Source organism: Squalius cephalus, assembly GCF_949319135.1.
Source record: "Squalius cephalus genome assembly, chromosome: 1".
Taxonomy (NCBI): Eukaryota; Metazoa; Chordata; class Actinopteri; order Cypriniformes; family Leuciscidae; genus Squalius; species Squalius cephalus.
The window spans coordinates 65,479,578-65,493,766 of record NC_137122.1 but is presented as its reverse complement, the minus strand read 5'-3'; the positions used below and the strand labels follow the sequence as shown (position 1 = coordinate 65,493,766).

The 14,189-nt window shown below is 36.3% G+C and overlaps 1 protein-coding gene across 2 annotated transcripts in view; it reads left to right on the top strand.

Annotated features, from left to right (window-relative positions):
- Positions 1-14,189, top strand: part of LOC307159639 (NACHT, LRR and PYD domains-containing protein 3-like) — a 63,588-nt gene that overhangs the window by 23,724 nt on the left and 25,675 nt on the right. The window contains exons 10-13 of one of the 2 annotated variants that reach the window (XM_079873113.1): positions 9,622-9,795; positions 10,030-10,203; positions 13,014-13,187; positions 13,882-14,052. In XM_079873113.1, the coding sequence (XP_079729239.1) occupies positions 9,622-9,795; positions 10,030-10,203; positions 13,014-13,187; positions 13,882-14,052 (693 nt within the window). The remainder of the gene's footprint in view (positions 1-9,621; positions 9,796-10,029; positions 10,204-13,013; positions 13,188-13,881; positions 14,053-14,189) is intronic. The other variant, XM_079873114.1, reaches the window with a different exon arrangement.

The following is a 14,189-nucleotide window of genomic DNA, read 5'->3' as shown; positions in this document are numbered from 1 at the left end:
TTCTGCTGCATCCAATTTTTTAAATAATTTCCAATGATTCACCCGGTCGAATGCCTTAGATGCATCTAAAAAACATATAAAAACAGTTGAGTTTTTTCACTTATAGTTGCTTAGTAGTTCCTTCAGAACATATATGCACATATCCGTACCATGCTTTGGTTTAAAACCAAACTGATTATCTGCAGAGATAATTAATTCATTAATCCTCTCAAGGAGAATTAATTCCACAACTTTTGATAATATATTAGCTAGGGCGATGGGTCTATAGTTGTCTGAGGAACCCACTTTTCCTGCTTTATCTTTAATCACAGGAGTCAGCATCACAGACATCATTGAGTCTGGAAGAAAGCCATGGATCATGAAGGCAGTAAAGCCTAGTGCAAGAAGTGTATACAGCCGTATGCTTGCATTTTTTAGATGTTCAGCCGAGATAGAATCAAGGCCAGTTGATTTATTAGCTGCTAAGTTCCTAATAGCTTTTGTCAACATTATCTACTTTAAAACATTTAGTCTGTACACAATTAAACAATTTTCTATAATGCATTCGCCAGAGCTCAGCAATAGCATTTGCACCAGGGACTCATCAACTGAACATGGTAGTGAGGGTTTGCAGTTATTTGTACGTTTCACCTCTTTCCAGAAATCATTATTTGTGTTGTCTAAAAGTTTCTTGGCCATAGCTTCTGCCCTCAGATGCTGCTCATTTTTACCAATGAAACGTATTGCATATTTACATTTTGCATTTGTGCTCTTCTTATATTCAAAAACAGGTCCCTGTTTTGGTTTACCAGCCATTGCCCAGGATCTAGTAGCTTCACGAGCCTCAGCATAGAATTCAGCCACATATGCATTCCAGCCAGGCCGAGTCTTTCCTCCCTTTTTATGCTTAAGAAGAGACTTACTATATATACTAATATGTCTGAAAAAACTATATACTTACTAATATGTCTGAAGAAAAAAAAACCTAGGCATTTTTATTGTTTAATAATAAAAAAATATATATTTATAAATCAGTGTCGGCTGCAAACATTTCTATATCTGCTCTGTAAAGTGGATGCGCCTTTAGAGAGAAATGCACCTTTCATATCATATCAGCCTAATCAGCCGGTATTTGCTTTCGATTCGATTTTTTTCGTTTAAAAGTGGACATTTCAAGCTTTATATAGAAATATTCATCATGTCTGTGAGGCTATACACTGTGTTTCAGTTCATTTTTGAGACGCACTCCAGTTCACGCCACGGAGACCAAGAAAGCGCGCCCTGTTTGTTTTCTTTTATTTTACAAAAGCACAACGTTTTCTTGTTATTGTGAGTTTACAAAAATAAAAGTAGCTACTTGCTACTGATGCATTATTCTTTTCTGTATATGACCAGAAAAGATTGAGTATTTCAAGTTGTTTCCACTGTTGATAGGAAAATGCAAGTGTTCGTGCCGACGCCTGCCATGCAGTGCGCACTGCACACTCCGCACAAACACTTTGGATATGCATTTATCTATGTTAAAGTTAGAGCGAGCTGCCATGCCAGACGGATAAGTCCTTTTCATGTTTAACAAATCAAATCATGCATTTTCTACCTACCGCGAGTAAGCGCTGCACCAGTTTGAAAAAGGTAAAAGCATAACGAGCGTAACGAGAGAGGGGCCCCACTAAGGGGGATGCAGAGATGTTGCTGCGTCTTTATATTAACATTTCTGATTGTTTAAATTATCAGCCCCCTTAAAATGCCTGGCTTGCCTGCCCTATTGTGGCGCCTGTGCATACAGGTGCAACACTGTTGTCCAAAAAATTGGTGAAGGGGGCCTTTGAGACATCCGTGCCCAGGGCACATCATCGCCATAATCCGTCCCTGGCTCCGGCCCAATTTAACCTATGTATATGGTAATAACAATATTAATTTAGTTCTACTTAACGGTTCCTGAACGCTGTAACTAACAGCTGCCCAGCCATCAACACAGCCGCGTGTGATTTGTTTTTAATACGAGCTGCACTAGGTCTATTGTAATACTATATCTGTATTCTAAGAGTTATTATTACTTGTATGGATCTCGTTAATAACTTGACAACACTTAAATGTGTATTCTTACAAGTTAAAGAACAAATGTTTGTGCAATTCCTTTTTTTTCACCTTTTATGAGGCAAAAAACAAACAAAAAACTGTCTGGTAAAAAGTCACTGTGGCGGGTGGTCAAAAAAGTTAAAGTCTGCGTGAACCGGAAGTTGCAAACGACTTTTCTCCAGTGTTGTGACGTATTTCCCAGTGAAAAGGCATATTGAACAGAGGGCAGGGTTTTACTCTAGCGCTCCTCCTCTCCATCTTTGCTCATAGCAGACTAACGGTTTGAGGGGAGTGGTTAAGCGTGGTTAACCGGAAGTAGTAGGTCATCCGGGTACTTTTCACCTACTGTTTTTCGAATTCTATGATTTCGGACATACTACTCTGCTCGCCTACTGTTTTTCGCATACTATATAGTAGGGAAGTATTCGATTTCGGGCGCAGCTTAAATGTGCATAGGGCGCCCTCAGGCTGCTGGTATGGATTGAAAACACAGTACATCAGAGTATCCAGCGCTCATAATGATTACATTGACACATTTGGGTATAAATTCAGTAAATATTATTCCTGTCTATAGAAATATGATGTAAATCTATGAGAATCTATCAATATTTCTCCAAATCTGCACATTTTTGAGCTAAAGCCCTGAGGGACGTTGTTTTGTCAAGAGTTGTCATGACGACAGCACAGGAGTTTTTTTCTGAATGGGCTGACTCTCATAATTCATATTAAAGGTATCGACTCATTTTTTCATTACATAACTCCTGACACAAATTAAGACATAACTGTCACTATAAGTTTCTCAGAATACAATAGTGATCAAATACTGAAACTTGAGTCATATATCTTTTTAATGATGTATAGTTTGTCAAGGTAATAACATTAAATCTGATAGTAACTTTGAACTATAAAAAAAAAAAATGCTTCAGTGTGCCGGTGTTACGGATCAACTGGGGATCATGTTAACTGGGGGAACGCGCGTGCATGCAGATTTACCTGGATTTCCAGCAGATGTTAGACGGCTACAGATTCGCCGCAGCCATTTTTCACAGATCCATGATTAAAAACGTATGTTTCACCAGTTGTATGCATAATAAAGCGATTTGTTTTTGAAGTGTATATTCCTGCGTATTTGACGCAATTTCAAAGAAGTTTAACATACTTTAGTGTCAAGCTCAGAAACCACGCCTATGTTAACATGGGGCATTCGGTTTCATTGGATGAACAGACTTGTCAGCACTTCAGAAGACTCTTCTCAACATTAGTGTATCATATTTTCTGTAGTGTGTTGTCATGAGTTCTAATCACAAATAACAACAGATAGGCCTGTCGCGATAATTAAATAACCGTCTGATCGCGATTATTTGATCTAACCGCGATTGTTTCAGACAACCGCGATTATTGCGCTCTTTTATAGACCTACGGCACAAGGGGGAGTCATGGACCAAAATAAATAGACAAGCACTAATTACGTTTTCCAGCAATATATTCAAAGTCATCTGAAGCCATTCCATAGCTTAATGTGAGGGACAGCAGTATATTTACATTGTTAAATTAAAGTTCACAAACTCGTCTGCAGCTGTCAATCATTCCGTTCAGCATTCAAACTCTGCAGCTGTCAATCATTCCATTCAGCATTCAAACAGCGCGCGTCGTCCGGTTACGACAGGATACACGGTAAAACTTTCTCCAATGTGACATTGACGTTATAATGCTTGATCTGTAGATAAAGGGCTGTGGATTTGCATAAAATGACTTTATTTTGCTGGAGTTTTTTGCTGTTTCTAAATGACTCGCTCGCTACCGTGTGCCTACACAGCACAAGGACTATGAATTGGCATCAGACGCACAATAACTGGAGTTTAAAACTGTGAAGAAACAAATGATCAATAAACTGTTGGACTGATATACACTAGGATTTGTGCCCTCGACATTTCTTCGCTTTGTGCCGTGAACTTTTAAATGCGCACTTGTGCAGCTCTGCGCACTGTGACTCCATGTTGCATTAAGCACATCATTCTGCACCCGCGATGCGCATACGCGCTTTGTTCCGCTGTTTTGAAGCGTATCATATTATCATGGTTTGTGCACATTTGTTTTTATTAACATGTTCAGATTTTATTAAATTACTGTGCAGATGTTTTCAAAAATTACTTTTTGCTGCTGATTTATACACTCTCTAAGTTTAATAAACAAACTGTCATAGCTATTGAATATATTTATTTAATATTTAAAGGTGTTAACTGTAATCTTACACTGCATAATGATAACTTACAAAGGATTAAATTCATCACAATTATTTAATGAATGAAGCACAAAGCCCTAAAACAGACAATTAATCGGCATAATCGCCAAAGCCCTAACACAGACAATTAATCGTCAAAGCCCTAAAACTGACAATTAATCGGCATAACCGCAATTATTTTTTAGACAATTAATCGTCAGCCAAATTTCATAATCGTGACAGGTCTAACAACAGATGTAGATTAAATAAAAGTAGCTAGACTACCTAAAAGAAGCATAAATTGCAAAGTCATTTACATTTTTTTCCAGTTGCATTTATTGATCTGCATATAGCCTAATTTTATAATGGATCTATTTTAGATTTTTATCAGCTTATTTTACTCTGCTGATTATATTAAGATCTCTTTTCTGTACAACCAGCTCTGACACCTGTATCCTTTTCCCTGGACATAAAGCAGCTATGCTTATAGGGTCATGAAGTTACAGTAATTATCTCATGAACTTGTAACATTCAACAGATTTATAAAATAAAAAATAAATAAATAAAAACTAATTTTGACTCTTCTCCTTTCAGAACAATTCTATATAGCAAATATAGTAATATTGAATTGTACATTGTGTCAAGCTTTCCTGTAGCTCAAACAGTAGAGTTTTGGCGCTTACAACACGAAGGTCAAGGGTTTGATTCCCAGGGAAAGCAAGAACTAAGAATGTAAATGTGTAGCTTGAAATGCAATGTAAGTCGCTTTGGATAGAAGCGTCTGCCAAATGTGTACATGTACATTATGCTCAGTAGCAGCATGAACTTGAATGTTGTGTATCTAATGTCTTGCATTGGACATGTAGAACACTTTGTCTTTAGTGATTAAAGTCCTGTGAAAAACACTGAGAGGCAACCACAAATTGTATTACTGAAATAAGCAAAACATATGATATAGTGATAATGAATTATTACAAATATATACTGATATTCTCTATGGCTAATATACTCATAGGCCTACATCACTAACCTCTTAATCATCTGTCACCTCACACAAATAGCATGACCCTCTCTAAAACAAGAGGAAATGCTTTATTGTTTACTTTTTTGCTGACCTCTTTAACAAAAGAAATATGACACAATCTTTTTATGTAATATAAATTTAAATTATGCCAGTTCTCTTCATTTGACTGGTACCATGAATCTCATTAACATATTCTCTTTACTTGTTATGAATCATCACATCATGTGCTTTCATTATTGTTGTCTGCTAACCGTTAGGAACAGATTAAAAGGTCTATAAATTAAGTGTCATTGTTGTTAGGCCATATACTGCCACAGCAAATGGACGCAATTAAAGTTAGACAAATCAAAAACTTTGCAGGATAACCAATATCCCGATTGCTGCTCAAGAAAGGAGCGTGATTATATAAAGAGGAGATGTGAAAATTTCACAATGAAGGGTGATGGTGTGTTAAATTGTTCTTAAAAAGATAATACAACTGTGACATTTATTTACTAATATAACTACATTAGATGGAGAGCAGCATAGGTATGAAGGCCAAACTGGCCAATGGGTAAGAAAAATGTATACATATACATTACAAAACAAGTAACTGTTCTTCATAAACATGTAACTTAAGTCTATAGTTTGTTCTCCCTTCCTTAGATTGAATGTTCAGAATGTTGAAGGTGGGACTGTGTGGTCAGATCTTCCACTGTTGGCAAATACAGCTGTCCTGCATGCATGCACATTTGCCTATTTTTTTTTTTTTTTTTTTTTATTGTTGCTTTCATACCTGTTAGCTAATAAATATGTTTGTTGAACATTCCCTGAATAAATGCTGTGGGTAATTCACTGGATCCATAAGCTATGGCTTCTCAATTTTCAACACTCTTTAGGAATATTTATGGAGTCTAGCCTACTGTATGCTTTATGCTTTAATTCATTCCTCAGTAACATTAAAATAAATAATAAATAAATGCTTGACATCCCTTTTACCACAGCAGTATTGCTGCTCAATTTAAATTAAGCCACAAATTGGCATCATAACAATAATCTGCGAATATACATGCACTGCAAAGACACAATGTCAATAGCATAATTTATTGGATCAGTGGTTCGGAGTGTGTATCAAACTGCCAAAGTCACATGGTTTCAGTAAACGAGGCTTCGTTACGTCATAACTGTTTCAAAACGTTTAAAAATGTCAATGGTTCACCACCGGGGGGCGATGATCTCTGTGAACCCATGAATCATGCAGATTCACTGAGACTGAACAAGTGTTTGTGGGTTTTACCTGATCTCTGATCAGTTTTATACATTTGTAGACATTTTAATTAGACATTAGTATAATTAAAAGGAATAATAGTAGCTAATAGTCTCTTATTGGCCTGTTTAGCATAAAATACACTGACACTGCCTCACGGTGCAGCACTAAAGCAGATGAACTGCCTTTTACAAAACTTGTTTGATTGTCTTCTGCTTAAAGGAGACATATCATGCTTTTAAATCGTTCCTTTTAACATATAAATCATACATTTGTAGTCTATATAAAGCAGAACTGCAATGCTTGGGTCTGAATTCCTCATTATTATAGCTCCACGGGCCCCTTTCTACCCCTTTTCTGATGTGCGTCTGAGAGCAACTCGTTTTGGTGCGGTCTCTTTAAATACAACTGAGACACTTCATACCCCGCCCCCTCTCCAGTTTGCAGAGGTTCAACTCCACCCCGTTCGGCCATTTTTGTAGTTTGATAGCAGAGATACGATTATAGCGGCACAGAAACTTTTTATTCACACGTTATTAACAAAATGTCAACAACGGAAGACTTGTCCAGCCAGCCTTACATGTTCGAGCCAGAGTCGGAGCCGGAGCGAGATGAAAATGAAGATGACGAACCTGCAGAACAACGTCTTCATATGGATGTATCGCAATGGTGTGTACTGTATTTACACATGAAACTTTGGTCTTCCGACCTTTTACCACCGTGTTGATTTATTTTGATTAATATGTGTGAGGGACAGAGAGCAAGACAGCGCCTAGTTTGGAGACGGTGTCTTGTTTACACTTTCGCCTGGCTCCGAAGAGAGAGAGAGAGAGTGTGCGCTCTCTCTCTCTGCTCGTTCTTTCAGTTAAACATACGCTCTGTCACAAGCGCAGCAGTTCATCTACATTAGACGGTGTAATGAAGCGTGTGGGTTACTACATCCAACAACCGAACATTTTAACTTACCCTCTCGTAACTTCTGCATCCTTTAGCTTGGACTACAAAATTGCAGCGAGAAATAATAATGGCGGATTGCTCGAAGTGTTGGGCTGGAAGTCAATGTCCTTATTTGGCAGTTCCGCTGCAAATACTGTGACGTATTAGTTCACAAAACGTCATAGATAACAGAAAAATCTGAACAGGTTGAAAAATAAGGCCAAAACAGAATATAAAGATATCAACGAAGCACCTGAAGAGAATAATTTGAACTTTTCTGTACTTTTAAACACTCCAAATATACAACAAAATGCATTTAAGGGCTAAAAAAGTGGATTTAGCATGATATGTCCCCTTTAAGGAAATACTTTTAGTCCTTAATCTGATCATGTTAGTTTATCAGAGGTGTCAAAAGTATTCACATTCATTACTCAAGTAGAAGTATAGATACTAGGGTTTAAAAAGACTTCTGTAGAAGTTGAAGTATCAACTCGAGCTTTTTACTCAAGTAAAAGTATAAAAGTACTGGTTTCAAAACTACTTAAAGTATAAAAGTAAAAGTAATGTAAGGAAAAAAATGCCATTAAGGACAAAAGCTTAGGCCGTGCCACAGGGGCCTATAGTGCACTACCCCAGCTCCTCAAAAAAAACACATTTTTCTAAAGGCCATATTTGACTATAATTATATTAAAATGTTGATGTTGAAAAATTTGGGATGATGCACTAGGCTACCTGTTTCAGCTGTATATATGCCCATAGAAAATTTATTTTCTAAATAAATAAGCTAAATAAGCTGAGGAATCAGGAAATTAATAGGATAATGTATTAAGGTTTTTAGTCTATATTGACCTTAACAATACGTAAATTAATTAATTCTGTAATGTTACAAATAACTAATAAAGACATGGTGGCAGTTTAACAGAGACTTAACTTTACTACGCTCATAGTGCAATGCAATAGTGCAATACTGTCTTGTTCCTTGCTTTTTGAAGAAGCCAAACACATGTCTGCATCTTTCATTAAAGGGTTATAGTTCACCTAAAACTGAAAATCATTTACTCACCCTCAAACTGTTTCAATCCTGTATGAATTTCTTACTTCTGCTGAACACAAAAGAAGATATTTTGAAGAATGTCGATAACCAGACAGTGGATGGACCCCATTGACTTCCATAGTAGGAAAAAAAAAAATACTATGGAAGTCAATGGCTACCATCAACTGTCTGGTTATCGACATTCTTCAAAATATCTTCTTTTGTGTTCAGCAGAAGAAAGAAACTGGTTTGAAACAACTCGAGAGTGAGTAAATGATGACAGAATTTTCATTTTTAACTAAGTGAACTAATCATTTAACAGAAATGAACTGTTGGCATATGTTTCACATCAGTACTGTCTAGTTTGTCCTGTTGGACACGACACACAGCAATACTGTCAAGTGTCACTTGTGACCATTGCTCTGAGCTGTGTTTTCAGTGTCCTAAGAGCACTGAAACTTCTTTCAGTCCAGCTGATGATTTGATCAACAGGCCTCTCATTTCAACAAGACCAGCCTTCAACAGACCAAGCAATGTTATTTTTTCATGTTTTATGGGGACTTTTTTTTTATTCCTTAATCTGATCATGTTAGTTTATACAGTTATTCTTTGTTCATGTTAGTTCACAGGGGATTTACTAATGTTAACAGAAAACTTTTGTATTTAAAAATGTATTAGTAAATGTTTAAACTTAAGGTTATTAAATGCTGTATAGTATTGTCCATCATTGGTTCATGTTAACTAATGTAGTTAATGTTAACAAATTAAACCTTACTGTAAAGTTTTAGCAAGTAGACAATGTGTCTGAAAACAACCGACATAAACACATTTGACCCAGTGAGCAAACCAAGGGTGACATTGACATGAAAGAACCTTAAAGATTAAATTAAATGAATGTGTAAACTAACATAAATAGATCAACGCTTTCAACCTTTTTATTGTTACAATGTTGGTAGTATATTTAAATGAACAATGTGTAGTCTTTCTCCATGTTACCTTTACCTTGATATCCCTGTTTATTTGTCAGCAAAAGTCTGCTGGATGAAGATGAACACGTTAGTTGATCATCATAGATCTGAGTCATTTTCTCTTTCTGTCTTCAGTCTGAGTGATTGCAGTATTACAGAGAAACAGAGTCTCATCCTGACTTCAGCTCTGAAATCAAACCCGTCACACCTGAGAGAGCTGGACCTGAGCTGGAATAAACTAGGAGACTCTGGAGTGAAGCGCTTCTGTGCCGTACTGAAGGATTCACACTGTAAACTGGAGAGATTGAGGTCAGTCACATTCACATACAAGAATAAAAATGCTTAAAATCACTTCAACAGTTTAAACTAAAACACTTTAACATTGTATTTGTGCAAACTGAGTATTTTGTGATCTGGTGAAATAAAGATGAAGATCTCTCTTCCTCTCCCTGTTTTATGTGCTTATGAAGATGATGTGACTTTACAGAATAAAGAGTTTTCTTTTCTTCCGTCTTATTTTCTTCTCTCTCTCTGCTAATGTAGTTTAAGCTGGTGTGATATGACAGATGAAGGTTGTTCTGATGTGACTTCAGCTCTGAAATCAAACCCGTCACACCTGAGAGAGCTGGACCTGAGCTGGAATAAACTAGGAGACTCTGGAGTGAAAAACCTCAGTGATCTACTGATGAACTCACAATTCAAGCTGGAGAAACTACAGTTAGTATCATTATACTGTACAGCAATTACAGTGTGACTGAAGTTTATTTATTTGAAGACAGCAGGGCTTATGTTTCATTGTTTATAGCAGTGCACTTTCTGGGTTTCCCCTATTGCTCACAGGGGGTTAAAGTGGGATGTGAGTGTGCCGTACTCTTATTCTGGCTGTACTGAAGACGAAGCGGTTTGACCAATCAGATGAAAGGGGCGTTTCAGCGCCGCCCACATGTGCAAACGAAATATCAAAGCCATAAACCGATTTGTAAACCACAAACGAAAAATTAGAAATCGAGCCGAAATCTCATTTTCCGTTTATTAAACTAAATGAAACACAGAATAAACGATCCGTCTTTTCATTTCTCATTATTCCATTCCAAACAGGAAATGAAATGATCAGATGATACACGGACCGTGTCGTGTGTTCATTCGTCTTTTGATTTAATATTGAAAGTAGAAAAACGAGAAAACACTTCCTTTTTCGTCTTTTTATTTTTTCAAAAAAACTAAAAACAAGTATTCAGCTTGATTTTTCACTTTTCGTTCTCAGGTAGAAACATGTATAAACAGCTTGAATATCTGATTTCTACACGTATAGGCGGGAATGAAACGCTCCTTTCCTCTGATTTGTCAGCCGAAGATCAAACTGTCCCGTCATCAGTTCTTCCTCAGCTCCGCTCAGCAGAATAAAAGTCCTCCGCTGCTGCAGTTGTACGGATTCTGAACGCGTTTATTGCAACTACTACATTTCATCTTTTTCTCATCAAACACCCAGACTAATGGCTCGACACGACCCGCACCGGGGAAGAGCCTCGACAGGGCTTTCTTATGAGGCTTTCAGTTCTCAAGTGCCAGGGGGTCCGTGAAATAATTTACTATAACCTACTGTATTTTCCGGACTGTAAACTAAAGTCACGTTTTTATCATGAAACACGTTGTGATTTATTCCAGAGTGACCTAGGCCTTTACAATGCATTTAACTTAGTTCACATAATCTAAATGTTGACTTTCAAAAGTAGGCGCGCCAAGAAGACTATTTGCTGTATTTTGGTTTATATATATATACAGTATATACTTTTTTTTTTCATCAATCTCTTTATTAAATTTTGAACATGAAATAAGAACAAAAAAAGTTCCCCTTCACATACAAAGAAAAAAAAATACAAAAACATAAACACCAAGAATCAACAAAAATAAACGATAAACAACATAGTAACAATGAAGGAAAAAACAACAACAATAAAAACACATTAACTAATAGCTGTGAGTGACGGTCCAAGAACTACTGCCCAGTCATTTGCAGCAAAAAACGTGGGACACTAAGTTTACTCAGGATTGTCTGGGAAGGTCAACTTCCCAACATATTCAAAAAAGGGTGTATATATATATATATATATATATATAAAAAGCATATATATATATATATATATATATATATATATATATATATATATATATATATATATATATATATATTATGGGTGGAACGGTACATGTATTCGTATTGAACCGAATCGGTACGGGCGTCATGGTTCGATGCATGAATTTACACAGAGAATACACGGTATAAAAAAATCTTTATCTTTTTTATTATTCAACAAAAACAAGCAATAAATCATTGTAAAATAGGGAAGGGAATCTTTAGGCCCCTCATAAGCCGATCTAATTTTTTTCTTATTAATTAATCTTATTAATAAAACTTAAAATATTTAATTACATATGTAATTATAAGTAGGCCTACTTTTATAAACAATTACACATTAAAAAACTAAATTAATACAATTAAATGTTAATAATTTTAACTAATATAGCTTCAAAACAAATAACAAAGAGGGGAAAAAAATATTACAAGCAATAAACAAAGTGCTTTCAGTATTTAAGAGTCGGCTGTCTGAACGTTTTCATCTCTTTTGAAATTATAAGATGTGGTTTATCTGTTTAATAACTTAAGATATAACTGACTGTGTCACATTAATTTTGCGTCATAAAAGCATTTTGAGATGCAATTACATTTAACCACGTAGACGGAGTCGCTCACAGCCGCATGCTCAAACGCTCTTCGCAAAGCGCGCGTGAGTATTTGAAATTGAAAGCAGCTTCTGTCTGTGATTTTCATATTTGTAATATATAAGCCAACTGCATTCCAAAAGACATATGATGCCTTCGTAGAGCATTTGTAAGCAAAATACCGGCGGGCGAGACTGCGCACTACAAAAGTAACATCAAGCAGACCGCGCGTATCTCATATCATGTGCAATGAAGCACGCGAATGTTCTTGTAATTCGCTTCAACTTTTCCGAACTTTATGAAAGATTATTTTTTGGAAGGTTCGAGTGGTGTCGTGTGTGTGTGTGTGAGACAAAGGAATTAGAAGCAAGCAGAATACGGTTGTTTATAAAGCACACGTAGCGTCATCACGTATCTGTGTTGAGAACTAAGCTCAGACATAAATCTGAAATTATCTTAATCAATACAGAATCGTTGGAGAGAATCTATAACACAATATCACATAAATTAAACAAACTGTTATTTCCTGTAGCCTACCTATGCCAGGCCTATGCGCAGCGTGACAAGTTGATGCTTCATCTGCAAGACTGGTTTACTCTCGCGTGTCACGTGACCAGAGTGTAATCGCGGCTTTGCGATTAAAAAAATCGCATTTCATCAAATCGCGATATTATCGCAAATGCAATTAATCGTTCAGCCCTACTTTCAATACATTTGTATGAAGAATAAAATTAAATTCAGTTTAAGGATTTATATTGTTCAGGTTTAACTGATTAATCAGCTGAATGTTTTCCTCTCTGTTCTAGACTCTCTAACTGCAGTGTGACAGAAGAAGGTTATAAAGCTCTGGCTTCAGCTCTGAGATCAAACCCTTCACACCTGATAGAGCTGGATCTCACAGGAAATGATCCTGGACAATCAGGAGTGAAGCAGCTCAATGATTTACTGCAGGATCCAGACTGTCAACTGAAGACACTGAGGTGAGACGGGATCAAATAATTAACTAAATTAGCTATATGCAGGCTAAATATTCATAACTAATATATTATTTTAGTTATATAATAAGCTGTACAATTTGTTGCATCAAAATGATCAAGATCAGATCAGATGCTGCAGGTTCTGTCATGATGATGATAACCGTCAACACAGTTTAGTTGTGATATGAGCTACAGGTCAAATAGACATTATGGGTCAGTATATGTGTGCTGACATTCAGGAGTATACCTTGATAATTAACAATAATAGTTTTCCATCAAGCCCAGATTCACTGCATCTCTCTGCACCAGGTCTATGAGTCTCCAGATGTTCACAAACATGCAGTTTCACAAGCCAGTTTTCTCTGTGCTGACGTTTCTCACTCCTCCTGCTTTAAAGACAGAAAGATCTTAATTTCACACTGTATTCATACTGAAAATCATGATCTAGTGAGCTTTTGCCCTTCTGCTCTGTGAAACCTTTCTGTTCTTATGCTTATGTTTGCTTTAGGACAGAGTGTTGCTCTAGTTTCTTTTAAATATATATTTATTTGTGTATTTAAATGTTTAAAGAAAAATTTAATATCTAAATAACTAACTTAAGCTTGTCTTTAAAACAATAATTACGTTTTTTATTGTATCAATCATTTTTTGTAATGCGGTGGACATTTAGTTGATACCTGAATTGCCTCTTCTGCAGGTTTGTGAGTCCTGCTGCAGAGGAAGCCTGTCAGTATGTGAATAGAGTTGTGGGTATAAACCCGTTACTCCAGAGAGAGCTGAATCTGAGTGAACATGAACTAGGAGACACACGAGTGAATCAGATTGCTGCTCTACTGCAGGATAAACACTGTCAACTCAACACACTGACGTGAGTATTGCTCATTTATTTATTATATTACTTTTAAGCATTTCTTCCCTCACACAGAGCCAGAACAATTTAAAGTAATAAAATTAAACAGTCAATTAAACTATTAAGCTGCAACCCCACTTTTGTAAAATCCCCAG